Source organism: Jaculus jaculus, chromosome X (assembly GCF_020740685.1).
Source record: "Jaculus jaculus isolate mJacJac1 chromosome X, mJacJac1.mat.Y.cur, whole genome shotgun sequence".
NCBI classification, from domain to species: Eukaryota; Metazoa; Chordata; class Mammalia; order Rodentia; family Dipodidae; genus Jaculus; species Jaculus jaculus.
Genome location: NC_059125.1, coordinates 56,494,744 through 56,506,698, shown reverse-complemented (window position 1 = coordinate 56,506,698; position 11,955 = coordinate 56,494,744). Strand labels below are relative to the sequence as shown.

Below are 11,955 nucleotides of genomic sequence, written 5' to 3'. Positions count from 1 at the left end.
AAAAAAAGAGGTCATGGATTGACAGCTTGGTCCCCATCTGGTTGCACTATTGAGGTGATCAGATCATGAGTGCACTGCATTCATAAATAGATTGATTCATTGAAAAATTTAGAATTGAATGGGCTAGTAGAAGGCGACGCCTAGTTGGAGGAATGTCCTTTCTCAAACAACTCCCTCCCTCTATCCAATCCCGGATTGCCATGCCATGATGAACTTCGGTCCACTTCCTGCTCATTTGGCTTGTTGTGTGGCCATGCCATGTCTCCACAGTAATGGAGCAAGCTGGCTATGGGGGGAAATTCATAAACCTTGAGGTGGGCTGAGGAGAAGTCTCAGCAGCTAAAGGCACTTGCCTGCCAGGCCTGGCAGCCTGGATTCAAGTCCCTGGCATACATGTAAATCCAGATGATACACACAGTGGTGCATGCATCTAGAGTTTGTTTACAGTGGCAGGAGGCCCTGGCAACCCATACTCACTCTTTCTGTCTGTTTCTGTCTGTGTTGCTCAAATAACTTAAAAAAGATAAATATTGGGGGTAAAAACCTGGGGCAAAACCAGGCATGGTAGTGCAAAGCCTTTAATCCCAGCACTCAGGAAGCAGAGGGAGGAGGATCACCGTGAGTTTGAGGCCAGCCTAGGAGTTCAAAGTGAATTTCAGGTCAGCGTGGGCTAGAGTGCCAACCTACCTCAAAAATTAAAAAAAAAAAATCCCCTTAAGGAAAGAGACACCTTTCTCCATTTGCTTTATATTCCCAGGTATTCTGTCAATAAGATAAAGACGGTCACAGTGGCAATTCACTCATGAGTGACTCCGTAACATATGGTTCAAAGCACAGCAGACTATTATTAAGACAAAAATAAAACCAGCATGAAATCCAGTCATAAGAGACAGCATTGAGGGAACTGGAGGTCCCTCTGTCAAGTGAAGTCAGCCAGGCCCAGAAAACACGTGCCACGTGGTACCACTCATACGGGGAATCTGAGAAAGTGGCTCTCACTGGACTTGGGAAAAGGATGGCGGTGGCAGGAGGCTGGAGAGCTGCAAAGAAGGAGAATAAGGGAAGAGCTGATGCATGGTATAAGTCACAGTCACATAGCAGCAGGAAAGCTCATCTTCCATTGCACAGAAGGGCGACTGGTAACAACAATGACAACAATGCAGATTGCAAACAGCCAGCCAAAACGCTGCCGAAGGCAGTCACCAAAAAGAAGTGGCAAAGGTTTGCAGAAATAGACATGGATATCATCTTGAAAATAGAATGCAATGCACACGAATGCCTAAACATTCCATGGAACCCCACTAATAGGCACAGTTCCTATGCTTTCATTATCAGCTGGAAAGAAAGAGAAAACAGTGACATTTGGCATTGAGCAGGAGGGGGATGTCTCTCTGCACGTTTCCCATGCTTCTCCCCTGAAGCAGGCCGGAAATCAATCCTGTGCCCTCCACTTAACTCATATGAGGAGAACGGCATTGCAAAGGGGTCCTTCCTATAACGAGAAGGAAGGAAAAGGCCACAGGACCCAGAAAAGAATCTAAACAAACAGGTCTTGGGAAGTCCTCGCCCCTCATTCATTACTGTCACATTATAGCTTTTGTCCAATAATCCTACCTCTGCAAGACTGTCCAACAGTATTCAGTTTAGCCCACCTCCTAGGGTCTTCATTTCTGAGGGCCCGATGTCATGTCAAACTTAAATAAATTCCTGTGATGTTTCTCTTGTTGAAAAAACAAAGGGGAAGGACCCAGGTCAATTTGAGATGGGAACAATGCAATTTCTGTCTGAAAAGCAGATTCTCCAGTCATCCTGGAAGCTCAGCCGACTGTGCGTGCTGGGGAAGGACCCGTTTACCGTGCTTGCCATTTAACACACTGTGTCCAGCCAGACTCCTGGCAGGCCTGAGACCTCAGGGGGCCCGCAGAGCCCCGGTAGAGAGATCTGGCATTGCTTCCCTGGAATTCCAAAGCCCAACCCAGCTTCATTTCACAGAACCATGGCTGCTACAGGTTCTTGCCCTGGAAGACACCAGGGGCAAGTATTTCCCGTGAAGCGGGGTTTGCCATGCGTCCAGACACACAAGACCTGATGGTCCTGGCTGTTCCAGCAAGCGGCAGGTAGGCCAGAGGCAGAGCATGACTTGTCGCTCCTAGGGAAGAGGGGTACCAGCGCGAGCACACGCACGCATGGATGATGCAGGAGCACATCCAGCGGGCAGGGGTGGGGTGGGGAACGGGCCGTCGTCTTGGTCCTGAACGTACAACACGAGCTTGGACCTCCTAGAACATAAATCTTGTTTTCCTTGGAAACGATGTTGGGGCTGGAAGGCCTGTCACTCCAATGGGGGGCGAGGGGAGCAGGTGCCTCCGTCGCCAAGAACCCAGGCCCAGATTCGAGTTTCCTGGCCCAGTGGCCCTGTTCCTCTGCTTTGCAGTGTGCCAAGTGGGATGCCCACTTCCACTTGGCAGAGCCGTGGTGGGTGGGGAAGCAGCACCGATCCCACGGTGATCTACGTGCAGACCGGTGTCTAAGGGAACTGAGAAAGCAGGTGTTCCACGGGTACTCGCCAGGAACGCTAGACATGGATACTCGAGGACAACTCTAGGGAACCCCCATGGTCTGGGCTCTGGCATATGCTGGAGCCCCGCAGGTGGAGGACTTCCACTTGTGGCGGCTACAGAACACACTGGAACCCGCTTTCACGGGAGCCTGACGCTTCGTGTGGACGAAGCGGGGTGTGGAGCACTGGAGACCCCGCTGGAAGAGCTTGGGCGAAGGGGCAGGACTTGGAGTTTTGAGCCATAGCAGGAGGGATGGCGAACAGGTGGCTGGAGCTGCACAGTGCAGAAGGAAAGTGCTCCCCTGATACCAGGCAGGGAGTGACAATGCCTGGAGATCAGTGGGGAAGCCTAAGTGCAGCCCCCGCCACGGCCCCCGTCCTCCCTCGCCCTCCCCCAGTGCCCCTTCCATCCATCCCCTCCTCAACACATCTCCCCCCCACCACCACCACCCTGAACTCGTGGAATCGCATGCGCACTGGGGTGCAGGAGGAAAGGGCTTTTGTTGTCAAAGCAGGCGGGCTGGGGGTTTCTGCGCACGCGCAAGGTCCCCATGGAGGGGAGGGGGTGTGCACCGAGAAAAGGGGCGGGGTAGTCGGAGCTGCTGTGCTGGCAGCGGTGGGCGAGGGCGCGGCTGTGGGGTTCCTGGTGCTGAGGACCGACGCCATCGGAGCCCCAGGGAAGGTAAGGCTCCAGCTGAGGACAGGACCCAGAGAGGGCGTGGGCAACCTGGCTCCCTGCGCCCTACCCTACCTAGCCCTTGCGATCTGGACTGAGCCTGAGCTCTCAGAACCCGAACCCTGTCAGAACAAGGTCTGCACGAGAGCCTCGCCCCCCCCCCCCCCAACAGGATCATCATAGCCAGGGCGCTGGGATCCCAGCCTCTTTATGCGGGATCCTATGATCCCTACCCCTGGAGTCGGCCCAAGTGCTGTGACCCGAGCTTCCGTCGACCCCACCGTTTCTAGATTACTCCAGGAGAGCTGACCGCTTGCCTCCTTCCTGGTGTCCCAGTTCTTGGACTTGAGTGCTCGCTCTCCAGAGCTCCACGGAGAACCCACCGAGATCCAAGGCCCCTTCTTGCGCTGCAGTCCGGACCCAACCTAGACTGGGATCAGCTGGGCATTCCCACAGCCCCCCCCCCACAGCCCCCCGCGCCCCGCCGCCAGGCCCCCAAGCACGCTCACACACAGCGCCCCTCCTGGACCTGGTCACAAGGTCTCTGGGATATGGTTTCCCAAGCTTTCCTCTGCTGTCCCTTTTGTCTGAGCCCTACCATCTGCTCCTCCTTGATCCGGGTCTGCTGCTCAGACCCTCAAATTCAAGCCCTTTGTTTCTCTCTGCGCATCCCCTCTAGGACCACTGGGACTCAAGCACTCTTGTATGCCCGCTAATGCAATCTAGCCATTGGGATGCAGAGCCTGCCCAGTCCTAAAGTCCCCTTTCAGCAAGGCATCTTGTCTGGGATCGCCTGTGTCCCTTAACTGCAAGGCTCTGTCCCTGACAGTCTCCCTCGACACCGACCTACCCACGGCCCCCTGTCCTGTGCTGCTTAGTAGTGCCTGGTAACTTGCTGATTGCTGCCCCCTCACCTTGCCAGAGATCCCGCCTCCACCGCATCCTGCCCCCTCACCTTCCCTTCCAGGCTGAGCTCTCTCCTTGGGGACCACAGCATGGCTGAGGGGAGCTACAGCGTGGAACCAGAAGCCCCCAGTGTGGAAGGCATGAGTGAGGCTCGAGACCCCGTCAGAGAGGAACCGGTGTTCACAGGCAATGACTATGAAGAATTCGGTGCTTTTGGTGGCTACGGCACCCTCACCAGTCTTGACATCCATCTCCTCAGAGCCTTTGGCAGCCTGGGCCAAGGCTTTCGCATCCTGTCGGTGAGCGTGCCTCCTTGGCAGCCTGTTTGACTGGGAGCAAGATGAAGGGGAGGGAAGAGAGGTGCAGGAATGGCCAGGGTCCCCCAAACTGTCCCGTCTTGCTCAGCAGAGGGCAGGCGCTTGGAAATTCTTGGAGTGGTCACGGCTGGCTGCTGGGAGGAGGTTGGGCTGCCCAGGGAGCATGGTGGCAGCGTGTACAGTTGCTTGCCCTGCCCTCTTCGTGTACCCTTAACCCCAACCCAAACCCCCACCCTCACCCCCACCCCGTTCTGGCCTCCTAGAATGAGCCCTGGGAACTGGAAAACCCAGTGCTGACCCAGACACTGGTGGAGGCATTCCAGCTGGATCCAGAAACCCTTGCCACTGAGGAGGAGATGCAGGCCCGAGCCGCCAATATGGCCCGGGCTGCCGACTCCAACAGAGCAGCCAGGGCAGCCGCAGCTGCTGCCCGTAGGTCCTTCAATCGCGAGATGGCCAACCGCCCTGCGACCACACGGCAGGCCCGGGCAGTCGATGCCCAGCTGACGACACACACTGAGCCTCAGGGAGCCAACCCTGACATAACACCTGCTGGTCCACAGACCTCCCAGGGTTTGGTCCCCAGTGACTTGGCTGCTGCCCCTGCAGCTCCAGGACCCTCCACACAGCCCCAGACTACCTCCTTGGCCCAGGAGGCTGCTGCCAAGGTCCCAAGGAGTGCCTGTGCTCTCCCTCAGGCTCCCAGTACTGGCAAGATGGATGCCACCCAGCCTCAGACAGCCTGCCCGGGGCAGAGTGATGTCTTTGATTTCACTCAGCCAGCAGGAGTCAGTGGCATGGCGTTTCCACGCCCCAAGAGATCTGCCCCGACCCCAGAGGCCTCCACTGAGGGTCCCAGTGGTGTCTCCGGTGCGCCCCAGGCAGCCCCCTCCTCTGGGGAAGGGGCTGCCATCCCGCCTAAGACCACCAAGTCTGGGAAGGCTCTGGCCAAGACTCGATGGGTGGAGCCTCCAAATGTTGTGGCTGCAGCTGCTGCCAAGGCCAAGACAACGCAGGGCATCCTTGAGCCTGAGGGGGTGGCTGCCACTGCTGAGCACAGTGCTGAGCCCTGGCCCAGGATGGGAGGCAAGAGGACAAAGAAGGTGAGGCCCCCCTACCATTTTTGCAGCCACCCCCCACTCCCCCAGGTCCTCTGCTGTCTCTCTCTCTCTCTGTCTCTCTCTGTCTGTCTGTCTCTCTCCTTCTTTCTCCTTCTTCCTCAGCTTCTACCCCCCTCCCTCAGCTGCGGCTCTGTTGAGCGGGCTTTGACTCCGCATGGTTCTCACCCTCAGGGCTGGAGGGAGAAGGTGTCAGCCCCTGGTCACCCTTCTCTTGCTGCCATGGTAAGGTGTGTGCCGGGCACTCTGGTGAGGGGCATCTGGAAGCCCCAACTGTGTCTGTCCTCTTGTGATGCAGTCCAAGCACCTGGAGGACAAATACGAGAACAGCGAGGAGGAGGAGAGAGAGCCTCTTGGGGCGCCCCCGGCATGGAGCTCATCACAGGTTCCATTGACAGATCAGGCTCAGCTGGCCCCTAGGCCCCCTGCAGCCTTGACTTCCCAGATACCCTCCAGGCATGTGTTGTCCTTGCCCCCACGCAACGTGTCCCTTCTGCAAGAGAGGGTAAGAAGCCCACCCTCCCCGTCTCCCTTTTCTTCTGCCCCATGGGCCAGTGCTCGGCAGGAACCTGTGCCTTCATTTCCCGCCGTGTTACCCCTCCTCCAGGCAAACAAATTGGTGAAATACTTGATGATTAAGGACTACAAGAAGATACCCATCAAGCGCTCAGGTAGGCAGTCGGTGCACCTCTGCCAACACCTACTCTGTGAGCTCGCCTTTGCTTATGTGACTCATGCGTGGTGTGGTGGGCCCTCCCTTCCCTCAGAATGGACTCCTTAGTGTTTGCCTTCTGCTGGACGGCCCAAGGGGGCCTCTGCTCAGTCCGGGGGCCTCCTCCAGCTGTCCCTCTCCCGCAGACATGCTGAAGGACGTCATTCGAGAATACGATGAGCATTTCCCTGAAATCATTGAACGAGCCACCTACACTCTGGAAAAGGTGGGTGGTGGAGATGGGCAGCCTGCGGGCCTGCAAGGCCAGGGGCCCCCTCTGCTTGCGCCGGAAGCCTCCACTGTCCCTCCACCTCTGAGTCTGTATCGCACCAGCAGTGCTCTGTGGCACATGCCTGTGTTCCCGCGGCCTCTCTGTCCTGCTCTTGTCTCAGGCGGGTGGGGTTAGTTGTCTCCACCAGCACCAGAGCTCCAGAAAAACAAACAAACAAACAAACAAACAGGCAGACCAGAGTGTCTTTTCAAAAATGATTTGCTTATTTGCAAGGAGATGGGGGGTTCATTGGCAGCACGCTAGTGCCTCCAGCCAGTGCAAAGAAACACCACTTTGCGCATCTGGATTTGGGAGGGTAGTGGGGAGTCGTATCTGGGTCGTTAGACATCGCAGGCAAGTGCCTTAACCTCTGGGACATCTCTCCAGCCCCTGAATGCTTTGTCTTCGCTTCCCATCGCCCACAGGTGTGAACCCTGGCCAGGGGCCAGTGCGTGACCGTAGTCCGATGCCCAGCATAAGGTTGACTGTCAATCTCTTTTCTCTCCATGTAGAAGTTTGGGATCCACCTGAAGGAAATTGACAAGGACGAACACCTGTATATTCTTGTCTGCACAAGAGACTCTTCTGCTCACCTTCTGGGGAAGTAAGGAAGGGAAAGGGGTCCGTGGTCCCCTTGGCAGGGTCTGGTGCCTACTACTATGTTCTGAAGGGAATGAGTGTGCTGAACTTCAGGAGCCGGGGGGGCTCTGGCTCTCAAGGAGTGGCACACAGACTGCTGGTGAAAGGGGAGCCTCCTGGGCCCAGGCCTGGCTGCTTTGACGATCGTTGCACACCCACCCCGCAACCCCCCAACCCCCGGCCAGCCAGCACAATCTCCCAGGTCAGGCAGGAGTAAAGTGACTGTCCTCTCACCATGTCATGCCTGGACATGGCTTCACAGTTTGGTCCTCAGTGGAGCTGCCTGCTGATTGTTGAACTGGAGGCATGCAGGCCCAGCGAGGTCTGCATCTGTGCCTGGACACCCCCATGTCGTTCCGGAACTGTTCTTGCACTCCACTTCCCTGGCCCACCCTGCAGGCTAGAGGACCCCGAGAAGAGGGCACCCGCTCTTCCCTGTAAAGGGTGGGGCAACCAAGTCTCAGGCTTGGGACTGTGAATTGTCTAGGATCAGCATTGTGGGCCCTGCCTGTGCTGCGGAAGAGTCTCTTTCTGTGGGAAAACTGGGAGAGCCTAGTTGGTGAGCTGGCTGCAGGGTGGGAGGAAATGGGCCCTAGACTGCATGGCTGTCCTTCCCCTCTAGGACCAAGGACACTCCCCGGCTGAGTCTCCTCTTGGTGATTCTGGGTGTCATCTTCATGAATGGCAACTGTGCCAGTGAGGGTGAGTGTTGACCCCGCAGCTGGGTGCTGCCTGTGGTTCACGTGTGCGTGTGTGTGTGTATGTGTGTTTGTGTGCGCGTGTGTGCACACGTGTGTGTGTGTCAAACTCTTGTTCCCCATCTCCCCTCACAGCGGTCCTGTGGGAGGCCCTCCGCAAGATGGGACTGCGCCCTGGGTATGACTGGCTCCTCAGCTCCCGCCCTTCAGTGCTGACCTCCACCGCAGGAGGCCCCAGGACTGCAGTAGCCTGGGCCGAGGGACACGTGGAGGGCCCTGGGCTAGGGAGAGAGCAGAGCAGTGTCACCGCGGTGGATGGGGTGGTGGTCTGGAACTCCCAGCCCTGTCAGAGCTCATGGTCCCCAGATGAGATCTCAGAGAGACAAGTCAGAGTTAGGGGCTCCAGCCAGCTCCGCCCTTGGGCACCCCTGACTAGTGGTCCTTCTGGCGTCTGCTGCGTGTACGGGCCTCTCAAGGGGCTGCGTCATGCCAGGGCGTGCCCCCGCCCACACCTGTGCCGGCCACCTTCACTAGTCGTGGGTGTCTTTGCTTGCCCTCAGAGTGAGGCACCCGTTCCTTGGCGATTTGAAGAAGCTGATCACCGAAGACTTTGTGAAGCAAAAGTAAGCGTTTGGTCCTGGTGTGGTGGGGAAAGCTATCTATCACCGAGCCAGAGGGTGAGGTAGAGGTACTCTTGCTTCTGGTGTCGGTAGGGGTGGAGGCTGCATCTCCAGATGTGTGGGAGGTACAGGGGCAAAGCCTTGCCTGAGAGGGAGCACTGAGAACACTGTCATAGGATCGCCACGTCGTCACCAAGGCCTCGGCCTGCAGGCTGTCACTGGTGCCTGATTCTCTTACCTGACACCTGCGGAGCCTTGGGATGGAGAGCAGTGGGGCTTGGAGCACTGCCCACAGTGGGAAAGGCCGGGAACCAGCAGCCTGTGTCCTCCCCTGGTTTCCAGTCCCGAGCCCACCTTCCCCTTGGTGCTTGGACAAAGTGCGCACAGGGACACAGGCGACGCTTTGTGCATGTGTGCAACCCCCCGCCAACACGATCGTGCATGCACGCACACACACACACAAACACAAAGAGAGACAGCCCATCTGTTCCTTCCCAGTCACTTTCTGTAGGCCTCTGCCCAGGACCTTTGCAGCAGGGGTGTGCTCAGAGCAGGGGGCGCAGAGAATGGTCCCACTGTTTACAACACACCCAACAGCAATCTGGGGCCATTGTGATGAGGAGCACAACACTTGTGGCCTCCCTGTGAGCAAATGCCCCACATCCGCCCTGATTCTGGGGGGACCACTGGCACAAGACTGAGCAGCTCTCCCTCTTGGAGGCCTAGGGGTTGGGAATGAGTCTGGCCAAGGAGGCAGGGTAAGCCCCGCCCCGCAACTGAGTTTCAGCATTGGCTAGGAGAAGGGCCTCCCCCACAGCCCCGAATCCATCAGGTCTCCTTGGCTAGGGACAGAGGGTATTTGTCTCTTGCCCTCAGGTACCTGGAGTACAGGAAGATCCCCAACAGCAGCCCGCCCGAGTATGAATTTCTCTGGGGTCTGCGAGCCCGCCACGAGACCAGCAAGATGAGGGTCCTGAGATTCATTGCCCAGGTACTGGAGAGCCTCTGTCAGGTGCCAGGCGCTCCAGCCTTGCTTGCTTCTTAGTTGCAGCCCTCACCGCCACCACCACCACCCCCCACACACCCCCGCCCCGTCACGATGCCATCACCAAGGGAAGCTCTGAGATGTCCGTCGGTAACTTAGCCCGAGGTTCACAGACGATCCAAGGGTGTAGGTGAGAGTGAACTCTGAGCCTTGGCCCAGAAGAGCAGGAGAGTCCTGGTGCCCTTTGCTGTCAGCTTACAACCTCATGACTGCCGCAGGAGCTGTGGACGCAGGAGTAGGTTTCCTCGAGTGTGCAGCACCCTGTCATTCATTCACTGCTGCTGTTTCCTACCCCAGTACCAGAACCGAGATCCCCGGGAATGGAAGGCGCATTTCCTGGAGGCCGTGGACGATGCTTTCAAGACCATGGATGTGGATATGGCCGAAGAACATGCCAGGGCCCAGCTGAGGGCCCAGATGGATATCGGAGACGAAGCCCTGGTTGGACGGTGGAGCTGGGATGACATCCAGGCAGAGCTGCTGACTTGGGATGAGGATGGCGATTTCGGTGACGCCTGGGCCAGGATCCCTTTTGCGTTCTGGGCCAGGTATCACCAGTACATTCTGAATAGCAACCATGCCAACAGGAGAGCCACATGGAGAGCTGGCGTCAGCAGCGGCACCAACGTCGGGGCGAGCACCAGCATCCTGGATGGCCCTAGCACCAGCTCCACCATCCGGACCAGAAATGCCGCCAGAGTTGGGGCCAGCTTCTTCTCCTGGATCCAGTAAGCAAGCGCGTCGTGTCGTGTGGACACGACGCCCTTCTGAAGGAGGGCTGGGCAGCGGCTTGCGAAGTGTCCTGGGGAGTGGGGAGAGAGCTGGGGGTGGCGGGGGCAGGGGCCGCTGGTGGTGGGGAAGCGGGCTTGCTTTCATAGTTCGTCTCGGTCTCTGGTTGCTGTGGGTTCGAGCCATGTTCTCCGCTTTGCTCCCTGTGTTCCAGACAGCGTTGAGGACCTTCAGCAGTGTCCGTGGCCCCTGCAGGCTGCGCCCTCACCCTCCTTCTCGCACCGGATTCTAGCGCTTCTCCCTGAGGCTTGGAGAAGTCGTGCCTGAGGGAGCGCCCCTTCCCCTCCCTGCTTTTTCTTGTGCTGTTCCTCGTGTGCTCGTGTTTTTGGTATCAGTGTTGGTATTAAAATTGCAAATTGAATTTGGATGTCTCCTCCTTAACCCACATGTGAGCGGCTGTGAGAGGCCTGCACGTAGCTGGGCTCCTTGCAAGGAAACTTCTGCAGGCCCTGGGATCGGTGGGCGCCACCTGCGCAGGAAAGCACCGGGTATGGGTAGGGGCGGGATGGTGGAGGAATGGAGGTTCCGACTGGGTGCGGAGGCCTTGGGTCAGAGAGGCCCCACGCGGGTCCCCAGGTTGAAGACAGAGATGGGTTTTTCAACAGCACCGCTGAGGTGCCAGTAGTAGGCAGGAAGAATGACCTGGATGGCTGACGTCAGTGCCACCGTCACTCTTCATGAGGGACAGGGTCTACACACCTCCTGAAGTGCTGATCTTTTCGGGGACAAGGGTCCAGAAAACTTTGCCCATCTCCCAGACAATCCAAGGCCCCTTAATGGGACAGAGTCTTAAGAAAAGGATGGCAGGTGTCTCAGTCCTGCCCTCCGCAGTGCATAGGCAGATCAAGCGTTACAGAGAGAGGACGCAATGACAACCAAGCTGCCTGCATGCCTAGGCAGCCTGGTCTTTTCCTGTTTGCGAATGAAAGACAATCGGGGACTTTGGTGCTCTTGCCTAGTAGCTAGGTGTTCCTGGTGAGGCTGCAGTCAGGTCTAGGTTCTGGCGTCCTTAGGGTCTGGGGAGAGAGGCAGGCCTCTGAGTGCAAAGCTGAGACAGGTTGACATCCTCAGGGGCGCTCAGTAGGAGGCAGGTACAGTGTCCAGGGATTCCTGGAGTTCTCCATGAATATCCACCACCCAGGTAGGTCAGGTGAGCCTCCCATATCAGCAATGAGGTAATATCCTGTGATATGCCCTGCGGCCACCTTGCTTTTAGCCCAAAGCTCCCGGGTCAGCCAGAATGAGTTCCCAACCCAGGATGCCTACATTCCTCATCAGGCCCAGTGCAAGATGAAACTTGGGTCACTTTCTTCAGAAGAGATTGCAAGAGGGCGAGAAAGGAGTTCATTATACTGGCTGCAGCCCGTTAGATTCTAGTGTGGGACTTCATTGATATCGCACCAGGACATGACATTCTCCACAACAGGCTTTGGGGCAGGCATCGCAACTTGGTAGCCTATGCCTTTTTCTCTGGTATTAGACTCCAATCTTGGCCACACTGACATGCTGAATTTCTGAACAGTACTGAGTCTCCAAGCTTAATCAGGGGTGAGATAGAGACGACAGGCTGAGAAATGAGGAAGAGGCTGGGTGGGGGGAGGAGT

General features: G+C 57.2%; 1 protein-coding gene and 1 non-coding gene across 4 annotated transcripts; both read left to right on the top strand.

Annotated features, from left to right (window-relative positions):
• The first annotated feature begins 3,130 nt into the window (after positions 1-3,130).
• LOC123456664 (melanoma-associated antigen D4-like) lies at positions 3,131-10,712 on the top strand. 3 transcript variants are annotated; one of them, XM_045140546.1, is made up of 14 exons: positions 3,131-3,242; positions 4,204-4,441; positions 4,723-5,562; positions 5,876-6,082; positions 6,185-6,248; positions 6,436-6,515; positions 7,073-7,164; positions 7,822-7,901; positions 8,033-8,075; positions 8,458-8,520; positions 9,394-9,508; positions 9,860-10,070; positions 10,150-10,290; positions 10,506-10,712. In XM_045140546.1, the coding sequence occupies exons 2-14, from the start codon at positions 4,232-4,234 to the stop codon at positions 10,616-10,618; spliced, it is 2,259 nt and encodes a 752-aa protein (XP_044996481.1). In that variant the 5' UTR covers positions 3,131-3,242; positions 4,204-4,231; the 3' UTR covers positions 10,619-10,712. The 3 variants fall into 3 exon arrangements, with proteins under 3 accessions (XP_044996481.1, XP_044996480.1, XP_044996482.1); XM_045140545.1 differs by lacking the exon at positions 3,131-3,242 and adding an exon at positions 3,756-4,123; XM_045140547.1 differs by lacking the exon at positions 3,131-3,242 and adding an exon at positions 3,757-4,123 and having other exon boundaries at positions 9,860-10,290.
• On the top strand, positions 9,054-9,182 carry LOC123456993. Its single transcript, XR_006634844.1, has one exon. It is a non-coding gene; the product is annotated as a small nucleolar RNA SNORA11 (small nucleolar RNA).
• Positions 10,713-11,955: the final 1,243 nt, after the last annotated feature.